The sequence below is a fragment of the Sorex fumeus genome, unplaced genomic scaffold, assembly GCF_029834395.1.
Source record: "Sorex fumeus unplaced genomic scaffold, SorFum_2.1 ptg000094l, whole genome shotgun sequence".
Classification (NCBI taxonomy): domain Eukaryota; kingdom Metazoa; phylum Chordata; class Mammalia; order Eulipotyphla; family Soricidae; genus Sorex; species Sorex fumeus.
In genome coordinates this window covers 3,474,962-3,497,475 of record NW_026606151.1, presented here as the reverse complement: position 1 = coordinate 3,497,475, position 22,514 = coordinate 3,474,962, and the positions used below count along the sequence as shown (strand labels likewise).

Genomic DNA, 22,514 nt, shown 5'->3' with positions numbered 1-22,514 from the left:
TCTTGGTACATACATTAAAAACTGTGTACAAACTGAAATATCTGTGTACTGATGCTCAAAGCTACCAATAAAATCTTAGGAAAGAAAAAAATGAAAGAAAATCTCAGCTTTTGGGCAATAAGTATTTGACTTTATTAACTATGATTCTAACTTTGAAAGTGAAGAGAGTTGCCCCAACTCTAGAATCTTCTTGCCAGATGCCTTGAGAAATGAATAGCTTCTGCAGCCTCATATTTCTCCTTTGTAAAACTCAAGAAATTGACCAGGATTTTTTTAAGTTCCTCTTTCAACTATTCTGTTCCTTAATTGTTCTTTTTTGTGTTTCACCAAGCTATTGCTGTGTTGATTGATTCTAATTGTCAATATTTGTAGGCCAATCATAGACCTGGAGTTACTTACCTCTCATCTTTCCTCAATTTGTGTTGAACTTCCCTGCTCTTGAGATAAATATCCCAGGGTGAATGCAAGAAGATGTAGATTTTCACTAGAAGAACTGCTTACCCTGTTTTTTCCTAAGTCATTCAAATTATTATTCTCTAACTTTGTGGCCTGAGGAAACATACCTTTGTCCTGAATGGGGAGCTCTCCCTCCATCTTCTTCCCCAAAGAATTAACTCTTGCTTTAACTATAAATTGGATGTGCATTTTTTCCATTTTATTTTGTTTGTTTGGGGGCCATATGCAGTGCTTTTCAGGGCTTACTCCTTTCTGTGCTCAAGGATCACTCCTGGAGATATTCTGGATGCTGGGGATTTGCCACATGAAAGTCAGGCATCTTAATCCCTATACAAATAAGATCATTTATATTAAACAGAAGTTAATTTGGCTGCTGTCTTTGTTGTTGTTGTTGTTATCATTATTGTTTGGGGAGCACACATGATTGTGCTCAGAATTTACTCCTAGCTCTGCACTGAAGAATCACTCTTCGCAGTGTTCAGGGAACCATCTGGCGTGGCATGGATCAAATGTGGGTCAGCTTCATGCATGGCAAATGCCCTAACCACAGTACTACTACCCTGGCCCCAAGCTGGTGGTTATCTTATTGAACTCATGCATATCACTATATCACTGTCATCCCATTGTTCATCGATTTACTCAAGCAGGCACCAGTAATGTCTCCATTGGTCCCAGCCCTGAGATTTTAGTGGCCTCTCCTTACTCGTCTTTCTCAACGCTGCCATAAGGAGGCTCTTTCAGGGTCAGGGGAATAAGACCCGTTATTGTTACTGTTTTTGGCATATTGAATACGCCACGGGGAGCTTGCCAGGCTCTGCTGTGTGGGCAGGATACTCTCGGTAGTTTGCCAGGCTCTCTCTCTCTCTCTCTACTGTCTGAACCTCATCAAATATGGTGTGGTAATTATGGAAAATGGGTAGGGAGTGTCTTATGATGTGTCGGTCCAGGAATATGTTCACTCATATGTGAGGCTCAGCCCAAGCATGTGGAAAGTGGCCTGCAGCATGGCAGCGGTTGGGTATTGGAGGTCATCTGCTGGGACTGGGTCCCTTGGGGGCAGGGAGGGCTCTCACTAGCTCCCCTCCGGGGTGCCTTGAGTGAAAACAGCCTGGCGTGGAGTCTGGTGGCACGGTTATGGGGGCCAATGCGTAAACACTTCAAATATTTTTAAATCCCCTTATCCATTGCTTTCAAACTTTCTAATTGTACAGGTCTAGAATCAAATATGATTTATCAATAGTTTGTTCAGAATATTATTATTGTTTTTATTTTATTTTAGAAGATCTCTTGAAATAGCTAGTAATTTCATTTATTGTTGTCAGCAAATACTCAACATGAGATCACAGTAATCAGAACTCTATTAATTCAGAGACATATTGCTTCAAGAGTTAGCTTTTCTAAACTGTAATATAGCATTAATAGTACCAACCCTTGAATGGGAACTGAAAGGAGGTCTAGGAAGCCTAAGTACAAAACATCATCCAGCAAATTAGTCATAATAGTTTTCTAATTCTTTATAATGTCACAGCACCTGACTTGAATTAACTCATTTAACCTTAGGGAAAACACATAAGGTTAATGCTATTGTCCTCATTTTTACTTTTCCGGAAGCTGAGGAACAAAGGGGAAAAGTAATCTGCCCCAGTCACACAGTTAAGTCCCAAAGACCAAGAATATATTTATTCTATAAAAAGACCAAGAAGCATTGGCTGTTTTTAGAACTTTCTGAGATAGTAAAATTGAGCCCAATTAAAAGGGCTTTGCATATTAGAAGCAAGGTGTCTTAGAGTTCTGGAAAGTGAATTGAACTTAGAGACCCTTCTCTGATGTCAATGGTAATAGCATCAAGCAATTGATAAACTGGTTTCATCTATCAGATAGAATATTTGGATCCAGGTCTCTGGGGTTGTAATCTTCCCTATATGAGAAACTGGTTATAAATATTGGTGTTTGTTGATTTGCCCAGATGTTAAATAATTCTTACTCAGCCAAGGCAGAGAATATCTACCAGTATTTGAGGTATCAAGCTAGTATTGCCTGCCTCTAAGTGCAGTGCCAAGTTCTCTTTCTAAATCCTATTCTCTGGGGGCAGCAGGGAGGGCTTCAAGGAATTAATGGGTAACCAGTTATGAGCCGTTTTCCCCAGAGAAGAAGCTATTGAAACTAGAAACATTATTTTCGAATAGAAACATTAGCATGCTGCTTGCTAGGTGGTTGGAAGGTCACTGGGATTGGAGACAAAGAATTTCTTTCTCAGCACAACTCTTTCTCAGGGATTTTGATCTGCCTCTAATCAAGCATTACTTCAGTGCTCCACCTCTGTGCTTCATGGAATTCCGTGGTAGCGATGGGGCTCCATAAACTTTGAGTTTATTTATGCTTGATTAGGTCTATAGTGCTTAGCCTTTCTATTGGTTTTTGTTTCTTTTCTCTCTTTTTTTGTAGCAAATACAATTGCACAGCAATCTATTCTCTACTCTCATAGAATTCTCTCTGAGTCTTCAGCTCCTGATTTTGTGTTAAGGTTCCGACCAGCCATTCTCAATTGTTTAATGGGTCCCAATGGAAAGGGACAAGTGATTAAAAACACACATGTTCTCTCTCTCTCTCTCTCTCTCTCTCTCTCTCTCTCTCTCTCTCTCTCTCTCTCTCCCTCCCTCCTATAATCTTAATCCTAAAGAGTCATTTTCTTATTATTGTTGTGGCACAAAGGACCAAAGTTTCATCTTCTGTATGACTTCTTTTAAATTACAGCACAAAAAATAAAATAAAATAAATTACAGAGCAAAGGTAGAAGAGAAACAGGAGAGATTTTACCCTCTTTACACTCATCACTCATCCTTAAACGGTTCTTCAAACCATGATAGAATACGTCATGATCTTATCTTTATGTAATGTGAACTCTCAGTTGTAGAAGGAACCCAGAGTTTCCTAGAATACAAATACTAAGTAAAAGCTTCCCTCAGAAGCCCTCACAAACCACTTCCTTTTCCTTTATCCTCTTTTACCACTCACCTTTCTAGCCATGGACTTCTTGGATTCCATAATTATCAAGAGCACAAACTTCAACCTAATTTTTAAAAAATTTTTTTATTAGTGAAACATCAGCCTAATTTTTAAAGAGTATCACAAGGCTTCAAGTACTGGCCTTCCATTACTTTATCTCTTTTCTTCCATTAAGTAGTTGCATTGACTAAGAGAAACTTGGTTAAGTAAAACAAGTACCCCTTCCCGACCACTGACTGGAAAGGAGGTCCAGTACCCAGAACAGTTGCTCAATAGCGGAAAACAAGAACACCATGCAGGACCTATAGTTCCTGGGTACAATATAGGTGATTAATACATGTCACTTATAAGGGACATGAAGTTACAAAGGAATGAAAAGCATGAGACTGAAAGATCAAGTACACTTTTAGAGAACACAGGGGCAAAATTCCAAATCACAGACAAAAATTGAATGAATATGTAAAGTCACCCACATGCTTCATCCCACGGGCATTCTTTCCTGTTACAAATGATCATCGTTGCTTTGACATCAAAGTGCATCCAAATATTTTAGTGAAGCATCAGAAAGATCACTTCTAGTTTTCTAAGTGCTTCTGGCACATTTACAATGCTCCCCAACTTCTCCGTCTGCTAGGAAGGAGCAAGCATGTGGTAATGGCAGCCATCGTGCTGTGAAACATTAATAATGCCAAGAAATGAAATCTTCAGAGCCTTTGAAAGGTTTCCAAGAATGTCAGCACTTACTGCCTGCCCACTCTCTGCTGACTTTGACTTTGGCTCTCCGCTTAGTACTGAATGTGCCAGACGGGACTTCATACAAAGAAAAAGTGTTTGGGGCCCATGAAAGGGGGAAGCAGAGTTTCTGATGTGAATGGTGAGATTCAAAGTGGCAGGATGAGAGGGGGGCTTAAGAAAATGTATGAGTCAAAGACCAAAGAGAAAGATGTGTCATTTATCTACACAGTATAAATTTTTTGTGAGTTCACATCATCAGATCTAAAAAGCTAGTTGCCTCTCATACCATGCTCTATGCCTGATTATCATGGGAGAAATATTTTCTTAGACTTTTTCCCTCTATATCCAAGGATAAACTAAAAGAAAGAATTTTAAAGTTCTGTTAAGGCACATATAAAGTATACTGTTGTTTCTAATTTAATACTGAGTATGAATGTCATTATACTGTTTGGGTTTTTGGATTTTCTTGAACTCTTTTTGTGAGAAAAAAAATTGAGAAACGTCCATTGTATTATATCAGAATGTCATGGAATATTTTAGTTAGCTTCAAGAAGTGAAGAAAAATAAAATATTCTTTAGTAGTGCTGCTCATAGTTCTCTGGCACAGCATCTACTGCTAGGGGAAAAAACTTTTGTGGTCTGAGTTTTTCCAAGGAGACAGTCCGACGTCATTAGTGGCAGAAACAGTATGTATGTATCTGTCTGTTTGCGCCATCTGTTTTACTCCTTACAGGTTTTTGTAAGGATTTACTCTTCTTTCCAGGAAGTCTGTCTATCCATGAGAGTATGGGATTATGGTGTTAAAGGGTCTGAACTGATACCCTAACATTATTTCCCTTTGTTTTTTCCTTCCCAGAATCTTATGGCAAGAGCCTTATATGACAATGTCCCAGAGTGTGCTGAGGAATTGGCCTTTCGCAAGGGAGACATCCTAACTGTCATAGAACAGAACACCGGAGGTCTGGAGGGATGGTGGCTCTGCTCCTTACACGGTCGTCAAGGCATTGTCCCTGGCAACAGGGTGAAGCTTCTTATTGGCCCTGTGCAGGAACCCTCCATTCAAGACCAGCCTTCTTCTGGACTGTTGCAACAGAGTTTTGGCCAACAGAAGCTCTATCAAGTTCCAAACCCACAGGGTGCTCAAGACACTGTCTACCAAGTGCCACCTTCTTACCAGAACCAGGGGATTTATCAAGTACCTGTTGGCCATAGTGCCCAAGAACAAGATATCTATCAAGTGCCACCATCCGTGCAGAGGGGCCCTGGGGGCGCTAACAGTTCCTACTCAAGCAAAAAGGTAAGTGTGAAACTGACATTTTATTTATGCTCCCCCTCCCCCCACATTATGCTGAGAAGCAATAGAAATGTCCCCAAAATTCTGGCTGGATGATAATCCAGTGGGGAGGGCATTTGCCTTGCACGTGACTGACCCAGGTTCAATCCCCAGCATCCCATATGGTCCCCCGAGCACTGCCAAGAGAAATTACTGAGTGGAGAGTTCAGGAGTAACCCCAGAGCGTCACCAGGTGTGACCCAAAAAAGCCAAAAATAAATAAATAAATAAATAAGAAGTAGCTAGCCTCTGAGCACCACCAGATATGTCCCAAACACAAAATAAAACAAAACAAAACAAAAGAAGCATCCCCCCCAAAAATCTTAAAGCTTATAAGTAAATATATCTAGTATCTATTTTTGGTTTCAGTGAGCAAAATGCTCTTGAAGCCCTACCATATGACAAATATGGTTGATCCATGGCCATTGTAAATTCATTCTGGGCTCTACAGATAGTTACTTCATATTCTTTCCATCTTTCTGATAGATCTATCTTTGAATATAATTTCTGTGCTGTTTTTGTTTGTGTTTTTAATGTTTCTCCCTTGAGTGGTACAAGGCACCAAATTTTGTATAAGCGCAGTGCTGCATCAAGGAACCCATCTTTCTCCAAAAGCTGAATCATGACCTCATTGGCCTCTTTGCACAAAGAATCCACCATAAGTAGAGGGAGCAAGGAATTTGGGAGTGGCTCATTCCAACCAACTTGTTTTGTGAAGCTATTAGTTTAAAGTTTAACTCGTTTAAAATATATAGATACAAGTGAATTTATAAAAGAACTATTCTCTTGACATTCCAATAAGTACAATAATAATGCCTAAGAAGTGAGTGAAAATAGCAACACTAAGATATTTAAGAAGTCATGTTTGGGCCAGAGTGATAGTACAGTGGGTAGGATGTTTGTCTTGCAACCTGGAATCAGTACAGTGGGTAGGATGTTTGTCTTGCAACCTGGAATCAATTCCCAGTATCCCAAATCGTCCCCTGAGCACCTCCAGGAGTAATTCCTGAGTGCAGAGCCAGGACTAACCCCTGAGCATTGCTGGGAGTGACCCAAAAAAGCATCCCCAACAAAAAAGTCACGTTGGGGACTGAACTGTGTCTGCATTCCATGCAGGAGATCTGGATTTGATTCCTGCTACTACAAGCTAAAAAGGAATTAAAGGAGAAAAACAAAGACAATATAAGAAAGCAACACAAAAAGAAAATAAGATAGAATTAAAATAGTTACAAAGGTATCATGTTGGAAAATGGCAGGTGAGGGGAGTTTCTTCAGTATAATGACAAATGTGAAGAATAGAAATTCCTTGTGTTTGATTATTGTAGTAAGATGATCAGAGTAGACAAAGTCATCCTGTTGTTTATGTGGTATTGAGATGACATAAGCAAACATTGTATGGGGATATGTGCTTGAAAAAAATTACTAAACTTATGAGAGTGATGACCAACACCAGGATGATGTGCCTTTGTGAGCATCACATGACAGGGCTTTACTCTTGCTTACCAAAAACTCCCAAGGTCTCTACCCTGGGACCTGCTAGGGTATTAAGCATGAGCGAATTTCAGTACCATGAATGCTAAAATTATTATAACCACTCTACCCAAACTCTAATGATATTCTTAGTTTAAGAAAACAATTAATGAATTTTACAGTACAAGAAAAAAATCCCGGAGTCAAAAAAGGAAAGAGAGAGGGGTCTCCAAAAGACCTAACTACTCTTTGAATACTACATATACATTCACCTAACTCAAGAAACAAGGTCTAGGGGCTGGAGCGATAGCATAGCAGATAAGGTGTTTGCCTCACATGCGGCCGACCCAGGTTCAATTCCCAGCATCCCATATGGCCCCCTGAGTACCGCCAAGAGTAATTCCTGAGTGCAGAGCCAGGAGTAACCCCTGTGCATCGCTGGGTGTGACCCAAAAAAAAAAAAAAGAAAGAAAAGAGACAAGGTCTAGGGGGCACGTTGGTGATGGTAAAGTGAGAAAACAGTGTGCACCAAAACCATAAATGTCAGGCAGCAAACAGTAGGAGGATGAGGGAAGTAAAGGAATATTGGAACAGAGATGATGTAAGAACATAATATGAGGTGGAAGGTCAGAGGCATTTATTTGGTGGTTATGTGCTTTGTACACCAATACTCTACTCAAACACTATTGGAACATTACTATTTAAACTAAAATAAATCAATTTTTTTAAAAAAAAATTTGAAGAAACTGTGGGGGAGGTGATCCAGGTCTAGGTACTACAGATAGATTAGATCATTCCCTTTCAACTTTTTTCTTAGTCAGGGATCTTATTTATTTATTTATTTATTTTTTATTTATTTATTTTTGTTTTTTGGGTTACACCCGGCGATGCTCAGGGGTTACCCCTGGCTTTGCACTCAGGATTCACTCCTGGTGGTGCTTGGGGGACCATTTGGGATGCTGGGAATCGAATGCGGGTTGGCTGCGTGCAAGGCAAATGCCCTACCAGCTGTGCTATCACACCAGCCCCTTAGCCAGGGATTTTAAATGCAGAGAGAAAGCTAACCCAGGCCTCTATCTCCAATGGGAGAAAGAACAGTTGAAAAATATAACTATAAATAAATCACGCCTCTGTTCTCAGTCCTATTTATTTGCACCTTAAAAATAGCACTTCCTCATCTGAGCTGGTGAGAGGCCAACAAGGGAACCAGAACAAGGAATGCTAAGCTCAAAGGTGGAAGGGTCTAACCTTTTATTCACAGTTTATTTTGGCAGGAAAGCGACATGCTTTCCTTTTAAGAGTCGATTTTTTTTTTTCATTTCAAATCTAAATCGTCTTAGACTTGATATTTGCTTCCACGTTATTTGCTTTAGCAGATGGCGGGTTTGCTTCTAGTTTCTCCATCCTTTTGGAGAAACTAGAAGGCAGCATCCATGACTTCTGGTTGACCTTGGCATTGCTGGGGTTTGGTGTCAGACTCAACCGTTGTTTGTTTCATTAATTCTAATACCAGTGGAACAGTTTGTGGGTTAGCAAAACAAGAGTGCCTTCTGTAGGAGGCTTCTGAAATAGACCTCTGCCAGCTTTCACGAGTGCTGGGACCAGACCTAGGGGCTGTACTCATTAGGAAACAAATCTTGAGCACTAAGCTGAAACAGAAGTGTTGAGGATAGAAAAGGATGGGGACATTGGTCCTGACTTTTTCTGCCAAATCTTCTATAGGGTATCCTGACCTCCTCACCTGGAAAGTCATTTCAGGGACACCGAATCTCTGAATTGTCCACCTCTTTCTTGTCTTCTGGACCATTTCAATCTCTTTCCTCTCCCTTCTCTCCCTTCTGTGTTAGTGTTTTTCTTCTCTCCCCAGTTTCCTTTCCTTCAACTACTCCCTCTTTACTTCCTTCCTTCCATGCATCCTCACTCCTTCCCTTCCTTCCTTCCTTCCTTCCTTCCTTCCTTCCTTCCTTCCTTCCTTCTTTCCTTCCTTCCTTCCTTCCTTTTTCCCTCTTTCCCTCCCTTTTTCCCTCTTTTCCTCCCTCCCTCCCTCCTTTCCTCCCTTCCTCCCTCCCTTCCTCCCTCCCTCCCTCCCTCCCTCCCTCCTTCCTTCCTTCCTTCCTTCCTTCCTTCCTCCCTTTATCCCTCTTTCCCTCCCTTTATCCCTCTTTCCCTCCCTTTTTCCCTCTTTTCCTCCCTCACTCCCTCCCTCCCTCCCTCCCTCCCTTCCTCCCTCTCCTTCCTCCCTCCCTCCCTCCCTCCCTCCCTCCCTTCCTTCCGTCCTTCCTTCCTTCCTTCCTTCCTTCCTTCCTTCCTTCCTTCTTTCCTTCCTTCCTTCCTTCCTTCCTTCCTTCCTTCCTTCCTTCCTTCCTTCCTTCCTTCCATAGTTTGACTTCTAAGACATGATTTTAACTTCTAGATAATAGCAGCTATTTTTAAAAATTGTCAGTCTCCTCACTGTGGGTTTCTGACTCAAGCAATTTCCAGTGTGTGAGTACCAACCAACCAGTACTTAAACCAAGGCCTGAAGGTTAATCCCAGTACAGTGAAGATCAGTTGGATTTTTCTTTTGGAGTTCTTGTTTTAGCAATATTATTGACTTACTAAATGGCCCTTCACCTGTGTTTCTTTTAATTTCCCATCTGTTAAATGATTGATAACCTAGAATTAGTATTGGTAGTTTAGACTGTGATCCATATATACAAATAGGAAAAAAAAATGAGCTAGTGGAATCTTCCTCTGAACAAGTTAAAGTATAGTTTTAACTTTTTAGTGAATATAATAATCACGTAAAGAGATAGGGAAGGTGAATTGAAATAATGAACCAAAGTCCTTTCTCTGCAAAAATTTTGACCCAAAAATTCAGGAGTCTGCATTTGAGTAATCTCCTTGTATGGTCAAGTGCAATCTCCTTGTATAGTCCTGGATGGTGATCCGGGGTGAAACAGTCATGAATGAGGTCGGATATGCTCTAATCTGATTGTGATTAGAGACTTTTCATGGTTAAGTATCTCTTGATCTTGCTACAGAATGCAAGCTTCAGAAGTTTTGCTCATCACGTTTTCCTGTGACTAAATCAATTAAGAAAAAAAAATCATCGCAATGAATTTTGCCTCTCTTACTTCAACTGTATATTTTCCTGAAAACTCTGGTCTCTACCCTCCTTCTCACAAGCCACCCACATTATATGACCTTCATCATATAATGGTGAAATATTAAAGAAAGAAACATCATGGGGTCATAGAGATAATAATACAACAGACAGGGCGCTTGCCTTGCTAGTGACCAACAGGTTCAATCCCCAGCACCCAACATGGTCTCCTGAGCACAGCCAGGAGTGGTCCTTGAGTGCAGAGTCAGAAGTAAGCACTGAGTACCACCATGTCTGTGACCCCAAAACAAAAACAAAAAATAAATAATATCATATAATTGCCATCCTTTTATGAGAGAAGAAGACAACATGCCCATAAAGAAAAGGCTTCAGGTTTAAGTTCTATTTTTTTTTGTAGCTGAACATTCTTTAGCAATTTACCAAAATTTTCTAAACTTTCTCTATTCATAAAATGGGAATGATTATAACTAATAGACTTCTTGTGAAAATTAAATAAAGTAATATACAGAAAGGATACAGTGTTTGACACATCAGAGACTTTAAAATATATATATATATTAGTTTTGTTTACTTGATTTTTCTTTCCTTTTTCAGTTTGTTTTGAACTAAAATTGGGAACCAACCCCAATTTATGTTTTTTACGACTCACTAAATATGCAAATACTTTCATTGCTAGCACATATGCTAATGCCTTTGGTTCCTTCTGTCTCTCTCTCTCTCTGCATAAATATCTATAGGAATTTTGCACAACGTGGAAAGAAATGCTCATCTGGAAACCCTATATACTGACACCCTTACTTTATTTCTTTGGTCTTTTGCATTCTGAGTTTTGTTCATTTTGCCCATTAGGCATTGTGGGCAGAATGCTTAGGACCTGTGAGAATGTTTGAGAGCTGGAATAAAGCATTCGGCTCTATGATATGAAACACAAAAATACAAAATAAAAATTAATTAAAAGTTAGACATATATATAGGAAACAACATGGGATGAACCTCATTTATTTTTACATATAGGACTCAACTATTTCATTATATTTGAAAGTGCTTTTGTATAGATTTCTTTACAAATATTTCTAAATATGGATTATAATTGCAAAGAACTCAGAGGCCACTCTAAAATAAAAGTTACTCATGGTTCAATAATTTAAAATCCTGAATTAATATTTTTAAATATGCTCAAACTTTAAAAGCAAAAAAAAAGGTAAAATGAGAGTGTGGCCTTATTTATCTGTTTCAGAAATCAATAAGCTATACTCAAGAGTGCTGTCACTTCATGCTTGATATACTTGAGGAATTATATGTGTTTGATTTTCTTTTCAACATATTGCTTTTATTGTAACTCTTGGAACTAGATTGGTTTTGTATGTGCAGTTTTGAGTGATTTTGTAAGTTCTACTTAAGACAGAGTCTATGCCTTTATTTACTACGGTAGCCCAAGCTCATAGAAAAAGTATTTCACATAATCAATGAAAGAATGGGGAAGGCAGAAATGTTTAGATCCAGAGAGAACATCTAGAGTGATTACTTTGCATGTGAGAGCCCTGGGATTTATCTGGCACCACGTGACCCCCTGAGCACCACTGATAGTGACACTGTGCTAAAACAGTTACACACACACACACACACACACACACACACACACTACCAGAGGGACTCAAACCTCAGTTATTTTTACCTAAATTTTCAATGAAGTGCAACCATGTTCCAAAATTATGCATTTATATATAAAATCATCCCAATTTAGATAGTGCCTTTCTCAGTACATGGTGAGGCTTTGAAATTCAGAGGAATGATCTTTCATTTAAAATATCTACTCTCAAAGTTAAAAATGACTTAATTCTAACACAAAATTGAATTCCTTGAGCACTTCAAGGGCAGGGCATTATGAGATCATTTTGAAAATGAGGTCTATCTTTTGCCAGTAGAGTCCTCCAGACCAGTGGAATGCACAAACTGTTCACTCCTTAAAAATGAACAAAGGTTCTTTTTCTCCAGTCAGTGGTAAGGCCTTCATACTCAATTGCAATTTGTTATAAGGCTCATAGATGGTGCATATTTTTAGGAGTACATTAAGTAACTTCTTATGATTCCACACCATGGAAAACAAAGCTAGGTAATCTTCCTTCTCCTTACAGTGATTTTACCATGAATCACCATGCTTACCAGTGTGAAGAGATTAGATACCATGTGTAGAATGCAGAGAGTTGAAGAGGAGAATGGTCTGTTTGTGATGAAGATGAAAGAATACATTATTTGAACTGATCACTAAATTGAGACTAAAAATTGTTGAATTTTTAAAAGCATGCTTCCTTGAGAGGCTTGTGAAAATATTGCTGAACTAGATAGCAGCAGAAATGTCCTTGGTTGTAATCACTTAGATTATAAGCTTAATCATCAGGTTCACATCTAGAGATCTGTGCTATTTCTGATGAAGGAGGTCGGATGCGACTCCCTTAGCACTATGTGACTGACTTCCCTGTTAGTAACTGTGCAACTTCAGTAACATTTGAAGATTACCAAGGAGTTGTCCTTTTAAAGGACAGTAGCTCTATTGTTGAAGTGAAGAAGGCATTAGCAATGCTATAATCCTAGCTGATTTATTTGAATGTTTGCTTTTCGGGAAGCCTATAGTATGCTGAAACCAGTATTTATCAGAATACTACTACTTGATTTCAGAACAGATTAGTCACCAATTTTCGGTGTAGTCATTAGCAAGCTATTATTTTACTCACTCATTTTCAAGAAAGCTTAAGAACTGAAGCTGGTATGACCGGAAGATGTCTTTGAGTCTTGACTTCATTTGGGAAATTTTACATATATGTATATATATGCACTGTAGCACTGTCGTCCCATTGTTCATTGATTTGCTCAAGTGGGCACCAGTAAAGTCTCCATTGTGAGACTCGTTGTTACTGTTTTTGGCATATCGAATATGCCATGGGTAGCTTGCCAGGCTCTGCCATGCAGGCAGGATACTCTCAGTAGTTTGCCGCGCTCTCTGAGAGGGGCAGAGGAATCGAACTTGGGTCGGCCAGGTTGGATGCTTGCAAGGCAAACTCCCTACCCACTGTGCTATTGCTCCAGTATACATAAATATATATAATCTAACTGGAACCTCTTCAGAAAGTATATGTTACAATCTTTATGCAACACTTCTGAGAAGCAAGTGACTTGCTAAAAGACATACCTCTGTTATGGTTGGATTGATAGGATTGGTACTTAATAGAATTTATTTATTTATTCATTCCTCCTTCTCTCCATTAGTGTTGACAGGACTAAGGGGCTGGACATCTGCTTGATTGTGAGGCTTGAATGTCAAGTTGTATCACTCCCACACTCAGTTGTGCTTCTTGGCTAACTTATGACGTTCACACATGTAAGCACTAGAGGTCCCATTCCCTTTGTGGTGGTTGCTTGTGCATATTCTGGTGTTTGCCAGGCATCACTGTGATGCTCGCACACGTGTTTGCTGAGGGTCAAACTTCCTGGCCATGGTGGTTGCATTTCATTCTCGGTTGCAGTGCACACCTGGCTGTGGTGCAACCAGAAACCACTTGTGGTATGGGGATCACAGGCAGAATAATTGCTCAGGTCAAACAGCATTGCTGCTGAGATACAGTTTAGTGCCTGGGACAGCACCAAGGATCTAACTCACAGCTTTATTCCTGCAAGGGAGGCAATCCACTGAGCTGCTCCCCAGGCCCCTTGATATTTGTTATGAATGTCTGACTGACTCTGGAACTAATGACATCAATCACTTGATCACTTGATCACTTGACACCCCGTTACTCATCAATTTACTCGAGCAGGTGCCAGTAACGTCTCCATTCATCCCTGTCGCATATCCCAGCTAATTCTTGAGGTTGCCAAGTCATAAAATAAGAGGATGTAATTCACCCAGCTCATCAGGATCCTAGTCACTAAAAATGAATTTTGTTGCTGTTGTTGTTTTTGTTTTGGAGTCACACCTGATTCTGTGCTTGGGGACTACTTCTGGTGGGGCTTGGGTGACCATATGGGATGGCAGGTGTTGAACCCAGGTCAGCTGCGTGCAAAACAAATGGCCTACCCACTGTACTGTACCAGATGTTGCTAATGATCTTTGTTAAAATTTTATCATCTAGATATCCTTATCTGATTCTTCCCCAGAATCACTTGAAAAGTTGATGTATGTAACATGGCCTCAAGATTCCTTTTAAAAAGGAAAAACAAGAGAAGTCTCTAAGGCTTTGATAATCAATTTCAAATTGATAAGGCTTTGATAATCAACTTCAAATTGATCCCGCAGTGAGTTTTGTTTGTTTGTTGGTTTTTGCTTTTTGGATCACACCCGGTGATGCACAGGGGTTACTCCTGGCTCTGCACTCAGGAATTACTCCTGGCAGTGCTTGGGAGACCATATGGGATGCCAGGATTGAACCCGGGTCAGCCACGTGCAAAGCAAACGTCCTACCCTCTCGCTCAGCCCCTGATCTCTCAGTTTTGACAAGTCCTTCTTACCTTTTCTTTAGAATTTAGCCCTCCTTCCCACCTAGAAACCAGAGAGAAAGTCAAAAGAAAGCATGAAACAGGCAACACAAGACAGAGAGTAGGGTTTACTGAACCAAGGAAAACTGGTTTGCAGACCACTTCCAGAGAGCATCTCATTAAGAACTCATCACTGCTTTGATACCAGGAGTTATGAAAGTACTCTGTCCTGATGTGCATTATTTCCCTCTGTTTAATCATGTCATTTGGCAGAGGCCCTCAGTGAGTCTCTTCTCTCTTTTCCAAACAACCCTGCCACAAAATTAGGGTAGGCCCCTTCAGAGCTTACCCCAAGTTCTGTCACAGGACCTGTTTACCCTATCACATCTTCTGGTCAAGCTCTTAGAGGTCTCTGTTGCAGAAGGAAAGTACAGTCACAGATATTTGGGTGCACAGTTTCTCATTCTTTTTTGGAGGGTGTGGGGGACTGTTTGAACCACACCTGGCAGTGCTCAGGGCTTACTTCTGGCTCTGAAATCAGGGATCACTCCTGGCTGAGCTCAGTGTGCAAGAAGAACACCTAAACCTTTAGACTCTCCAACATCTGAAATTCTCATCCACTTTTCCATACTGTACCTGTGGGTATCTCTCCAAAAGCCATTCCACAATCTAGATTTAGTGTCCTACAGAATGCATCTGGACTTTCTCAGACAAGTCGAAATATCAGCGCCTTTTATAGTTTTCATTTGAAGAGCATTTTAATTTGTGCAATATTTTTTAAAGCCTTTATTTGTCACTAGCTCTTCCACAGGTTGAACTCTGTTCAGCTTTGTCTAGAGAAAGACCTCAGCCACTTGAGAAACCTTGGCACCCTTTCCCATCATGCCCGTGCACATTATTTCTAGCTGCTCTTGGTGCTCGGTTACCCCATAACTAAATATTGCTTTAGCGCTCACAATACAAAGAGCTTCCTGAAAGCAGCAGGGAGATGTGCTTGGGCACTAACAATTGGGGCACTGTTTCCATCAAGTGGTTCACAGCCCAAATGCTATGTCAAATGAAAGTGACCTCAGAGTCCCATTCCACTTCTGAGTTTACAGTGTGGCTTTTCTCATTTGAGAAGAGACCATCCCTGACTGAGGGCTGATTAGTAAAAAAAAAAAAAAAAACCTTAGTTCTTGCTTTAAATGAGACAACAAAATGTCTCTGAAGGGAAACAAGTACCAAAACTGTCTCAAAGAGGGATGAAGCTTGATTTAGAAACATTTAGAAGGGTTAACCAAGGCTGTGTCTTGTAAGGATGTATTTTTAAGGCCAGACTCAGTTCTCATTATATTGTTGCTATGCAAGTAAATAAATGAGCTCACTGCTACACCCAGGCTGGGCAGGAAGAATTTTTAGAGAATTAATAAATCCAGTGTAGGCAACGTGCAACTTTTCCTCTCGTCATAAAAAAATCAACTAATAATCTTGGATTTTTAAACAGAAACGCCTCTGTAACTTTGCAGTTTCCAAAAAAATGAGATGCAAGTTCGAAAGTGCAGTCAATGATAATGACGTTTCTTTGGATTTCCTTTAGGTAGAAAAAGCTTAAACAGCTCATGAGCTTTTAAGACAAAGAGGTTATTATAAGATCATTAAATACCGTGGTGACTCTGCTAATGCTTTCAAGGGCATTTAAGGTCAATAAACACTTTACAATAGGCAGTTTAGAAATTTAAATACTCTTGCTTCTACTTAAAGTCTAGAGATAGCATACATAAAACATGAGATTGGAGGTAAAGGGATTAAAGATATAAAATATAGAAAACAATCTAATTTTAGTTTCCCTGTTGCCAAGAAAATGCAAAGAGATGACTGCTGATCGATGAAACATACTTTTAAATTCCATTTTATTTTATTTTTATTTTTTGGCGATGTACAGGGGTTACTCCTGGCTCATGCACTCAGGAATTACTTCTGGTGGTGCTGGGGGGCGGGGGGACCATATGGGATGCTGGGAATCGAACCCAGGTCAGCCGCGTGCAAAGCAAACTCCCTACCCACAGTGCTATCACTTCAGCCCTTTAAATTACATTTTAGACACTAAGCGATAGCACAGCGGGTAGGGCGTTCGCCTTACAAGCGGCCAACATGGCCAACCCGAGTTCGATTCCTCCGCCCCTCTCGGAGAGCCCGGCAAGCTACCGAGAGTATTCGATATGCCAGACACAGTAACAACAAAGTCTCCAATGGAGACGTTACTGGGCCCGCTCGAGCAAATCGACGATCAACGGGAGGGCCTTTACCTTTAGACACTATTAATGGTGAACTTTTAAATCTATGTTGTCATTTTTGTGGTAAAGGTAAAGGTAAAGGCCCTCCCGTTCATCGATTTGCTCAAGCGGGCCTAGTAACGTCTCCATTGGAGACTTTGTTGTTACTGTATTTGGCATATCGAATACGTCACGGGGAGCTTGCCACGCTCTGCCATGCGGGCGAGATACTCTCGGTAGCTTGCCGGGCTCTCCGAGAGGGGCAGAGGAATCGAACTTGGGTTGGCCATGTTGGCTGCATGCAAGGCAAACGCCCTACCGCTGTGCTATCGCTCCAGCCCTGCTATTGCTCCAGCCCTCTGGCACTTTTTAACTTCTTATCGATTACCTGTTCTGTTTCCTGACCACTATCTGGGTTGCCTAGTTCCAAACTAGACCTTGAGGAAGAATACAAGGACTTGGTGATACATACCTGTTCTGTTAGATTCCTGAGTAAGCTCCTCTGACCAATCATCAAGTCATAGGACACATATTAGAAGCACAAGATTGTATAAGTGCAACTCATTCCTACTGTTGCTTTGCATTGTGTTCTTAAACACACACTAATAGGACACCAAAAAATAGACCCATTAGACTAGGATTTCTCATAACTCTTAAATAATTATAACAGATATTATTGTGATTTTTAAATATTTGACATACAGCGATAGCACAGCGGGTAGGGCGTTCGCCTTACAAGCGGCCAACATGGCCGACCCGAGTTCGATTCCTCCCTCTCGGAGAGCCCGGCAAGCTACCGAGAGTATTGGATATGCCAAACACAGTAACAACAAAGTCTCCAATGGAGACGTTACTGGGCCCGCTCGAGCAAATCGACGATCAACGGGAGGGCCTTTACCTTTAACTTTACCTTACACAGAGATAAATGCATAAATGAAAAACTACAAACAGCAATATTAATAAGGCACCAAGGTAAGATCAGTGCAGCTCAACTTGTGGTACTCCTCTCTCTTCCAACTGTCTCACTTGTTTTGCTCAATTATTCCTGTCCAGCAGGATTTTTCTGCTTCCTTTTTAATATTTTTTGTTTGCAGTTTTATTTTAACCACCTTTGTTTACAATGCTAGTAGGGTTTACAATTACTCGTAGGAATTCATGGCCACAATGTTCCAACCCACACTCTCCACCAATGTGTCTATTTTCCTCCGCTGTCTTTCGACTCCCTCCACCCTCATCTGACCCCTCACCTCTAAGCCCAGTTCTGAGACCAGGTCTCAGGTTCTATTGCCTTTGGACATTTGTTATTTTCTTATTATGTTTCTTTATAACCCTCTTATGAACGAGAGAGAAAGAAGAGAGAGAGAGAGAGGAGAGAGAGAGAAAGAGGATTCTGTGTCTGTTCCTCTGCTTCTGGCCATGGCCTTTAGGTATATAAACAATGGTCTGTATCACTTGTCATCTAAGGAAATACAAATGAAAACAATAAGATATCATCTCACATCAATGAGATCAACACACATCAAGAAAAGCAAAAGCAACTAGTGTTGTCAAGGATGTGGAGGGGAAAGTTACTTTCTTCCACTGCTCGTGGAAATATTCACTAGTTCAACCCTTTTGAAAAACAATGTGGTCACCTCTCAAGAAACTAAGAATTGAGCTTTCATATGACTCAGCAATTCCACTTCTTGGTATCTACCCTAAGTCCCAAAAATTCTAGGTGAAAAAGACCTCTGTGTGGGATCAGAGAGATAGTATAGCAGTCAGGATGATTGCCTTGCACGTGGCCAACCTGGGTTCTATCATTGATATCCTATGTATACACTGAGCCCCATCAGGAGTGATCCCTGAGCACAGTGTCAGGATTAAGCCCTCGAGCACAACTTAGTGTGAGCCAAAAACAAAACAAAAGAAAGCAAAACAGAAAAAGGACTCTGGTTTGAGTAATTTGCAAAGACACTTAACTCCTATGTTAATTGTAGCACTATTTACAGCAGCCATGGTCCTCCCGGTCCTCCCGGTCCTCCCATTGCTCATCGATTTGCTTGAGCGGGCCCAGTAACATCTCCATCGTGAGACTTGTTGTTACTGTGTTTGGCGTATCCAATACATCACGGGCAGCTTGCCAGGCTCTGCCCTGTGGGCAAGATACTCTCAGTAGCTTGCCAGGCTCTCCAAGAGGGGCGGAGGAATCGAACTCGGGTCGGCCATGTTGGTCTCTTGTAAGGCGAATGCCCTACCACTGTGCTATCATTACAGCAGCCAAAATCTGAAAATAACCCAAGTGTCCAAGAACAGATGACCAGATAAAGAAATTATGGTGTGTGTATAGATACACAATGGAATATATTAAACTACAAGAAAAGATAAAATCATGCAATTTGCTCTTCACCATTTTTATTCTGATGGAAGAAGCAAAGGCGTTTTAGAGGAGAAAAACGAGAAGCTGTGGTGAATAGGTGAGGCATAGGTGAGGTCTGAAGGAAGCAGAACGTATACAACCTGATACCCTGTTAACTAACTTTTGCAGGATTCTGGAGGAAGAGGAGTTATAGGGGTAGGGAGAAACTGAAATTTTATCAGCCCTGTGCCCCAATCCAGATACCCAGGAGTTCTACTACAAGGGAGTGAATTAAGTAAAAAAGTATTCCCCCAAGAGACTTGCAGTCTTGTAGACATTTATACTAAGCAAGAAGTTGTCTCAAAGGAAAAGGTTTTGCTTCTGTGAGCTGGAGAGACAGTTCAATGAGACAAACATGTCAAACATATGCTTTACATGCAGAAAGCACAACACCACATCATTTCCTGAGTACTGCCGTGGCAGTGACCAAGCCCCTGAGCACTGCAGGATGTGGCCCCCAAACAAAAGAGAACAAAAGGAAGCAAATATTTTGCTTCTAGATATTCTGGTTGGGTGTGTACCATACGTTTTGATGAGATGCTCTTGACAAACCTAGCTTGTAATCTTCCACTAAAAGTTCAATAAAATGGAGTTTGGAATCTTGTGGGTTTTTTTTTTTTGGAGGGGTGGGGTAAAATATCTTTATATCTAGGTCTTACAAGTAAATTTTCTCCTGGGAGTGTTATGACAGTAGTGTGACGGATGTTATGGTTAAGTATGGAAATAACCAAACTAACGTGACCAAAGTGACCAAACTTGTTACTTTGGTAACTAATAATCCAGCTAAATTTTCTGTGGGTCTCTGAGAGCCAAAGAGAGATGTTTACTGCTTTGATTTGAAATCACATTTCCTCATAAACCTCACTGGAAACAAATTTATAAGTTGATTTCTTTCTATCTGACTAAAATCTAAATAGGATTGGACTTTGTTTTCTGCCAATGTTTAAACTCAGTTTTGCTGTGGCACTGTAGCACTGTCCTTCCTTTGTTCATCCATTTGCTCGAGCGGGCCCAGGAACATCTCCATCGTGAGACTTGTTGTTACTGTGTTTGGCATATCGAATACATCACGGGGAGCTTGCCAGGCTTTGCCATGTGGGCGAGATACTCTCGGTAGCTTACCGGGCTCTCCCAGAGGGGCGGAGGAATCCAACCCTGCTTGGCCACGCCGGCCACGCACAAGGCAAACGCCCTACAGCTGTGCTATTGCTCCAGCCCAGTTTTGCTGTAATCATTAAAATATAAAACATTCTTATGTTAGAAAGAAAGAATTGGCTATTTATCTTTTTCTATTGTCATGTCTCCTGTATTTCTGATTATCTTTGATAGTGAATGGACATTGTATCTATAAAAATAGTTGTAGAGGGGCTGGAGAAATAGTACATTGGGTAAGGCATTTGCCTTGCATGTGGCAACTCAGGTTCAATTCAGCATCCCATGTGGCCCCTGAACCCCACCAGGAGTGATCCTTGAGCACAGAGTCAGGAGTACACTCTAAGCACAGTCTGGAGTGACCTAAAAACAAAAAATGAATTAATTAACTAATTAAATGGCGGTAGAAATAACTTAAGGCCTATAAAAAACATTCTCTATCTCCTACGGGTTTTTTGTTTCCTCCTGCCAGCCTTTTATGCACACATAGATCTAATTTGTCTCTGAGATAGTCTGTCAGTGCTGATGATTTAAAGCCTGAATTCAGTCTATGTTAAGGTAGTCTTATTTCCAGCTAATTATTACATTTTGTTATAACATTTTGAGTGCCAACTCAAAGGGAAGGGTGTTTATCAAGGCCCCTGGTGAGCTCTAGAGTCCAATGTTTTCTCTTACCCAAAGAAGCTATTAAAAAAATATCACTTACATGTTTTCTCAGATATCTGTTTTGTATCAGCAAGTATCCCCAGTAAAAGTAGCCTCAAATTTTGGAATTTTTTTTCCCCCCACAACCAGTTTCTTTTTCATTGAATCACCATGAAACACACAGTTACAAAGTTGTTCATGATTGGATTTCAGTCATAGAATGTCACAACATGCACCCCTTCACCAGTGTACATTTCCCACCACTAATGTCCCCAGTTCCCCTCCTACCACCCCCCCCACGACCTCCCCCTACCCCCATAGCAGGAACTTTTCTTCTATCACTTTCTTTCTTCCCTTCTGGGCATTACAGTTTGCAATACAGATACTGAAAGACCCTACCACAATTTGAACTGGTAATTCTTTACTGTATTTTAGCTCTTTAAGATTGTCAAGATCTTTATTATCTATATTCTCTTCCATTTTTCAAAGCTCTCTTGAGCAATTTGATTGCTCTGAATGACCACAATTTGAGTGAAAAAGTAAAATCTGTTTAACTTACATAACAATTGCAAATAAAATGGTTAATACTTCAAGATTTCTGCCCAGAATTCTGCGTAACTGATCTCATTTAATACTCATAATTGCCAAAAGTGCTATCATTTCCATTTACTAATAAAACTTAAAATGGGTAAATGCTTGATCATGTTCTCACAGCTTGTGTATGACAGAACCATGATTTAGAACTCTACGTGAGTCCCAACTCATTAACAGCTCTAATCAGAGCTAATCTTTCCAAAAATCTAAAGACCCAGTGAGACGATGAACTTTACATAGCTTTTTATGACAGGACTTTATCACCTGTCTTCAGAACTAGAGAAAATCTAATTTCTAATCCTCTGCAGCAAAAGTGCCCCATACATTTGTGACTGAGAAGAACACAGGTGTTCATGGTACATGCAGTCTCTAGTTTGTTAAATGTAAACCCACCAGTGATCCTTCTTGATCCCCTAATTATTTGTAGCAGAAAGTGGTTCACATGATCAGTCTTCCGTGACTCCTTGATGTTTCAAATTTCTATGACATTCACTTTGTTTTCTTAACTCCCTCACTTGCTGATACTTTCATGCATGGTTGATAGAAGACAGTCTCTTTTATTTCATGAGTTCCACCCAACTTGGAGTTGACTTCATTGAAAATTAAGCTTATACTATAAGGTAACCCTTGCTTAATATTCTTTTCACTGCTCTTATAAAGAATACTTTTGAATTTTTCGTTGGTTCATTATACATTCAGCCAAGACAATGTCTACAACATACTCAGAGCTATATGTTAGGTCCTGCTGTTTATATACAAATGTGTAAGACATGGTCTCTGTCCCCATAATGCTGAGATGAGATGCACTGGAACAGTCAAAGCATAATTGCACTTGTGTTGTATTAGAAATGTATGCAACAGATGCAGTTAAAAATGTATGGAAGGCATGTTTGAAGA

General features: G+C 40.3%; 1 protein-coding gene across 1 annotated transcript in view; it reads left to right on the top strand.

The window, feature by feature from the left end:
• The window catches only part of NEDD9 (neural precursor cell expressed, developmentally down-regulated 9), a 53,191-nt gene that overhangs the window by 17,647 nt on the left and 13,030 nt on the right, over positions 1–22,514 (top strand). The window contains exon 2 of the mRNA XM_056132292.1: positions 5,054–5,494. Within this exon, the coding sequence (XP_055988267.1) occupies positions 5,054–5,494 (441 nt within the window). The remainder of the gene's footprint in view (positions 1–5,053; positions 5,495–22,514) is intronic.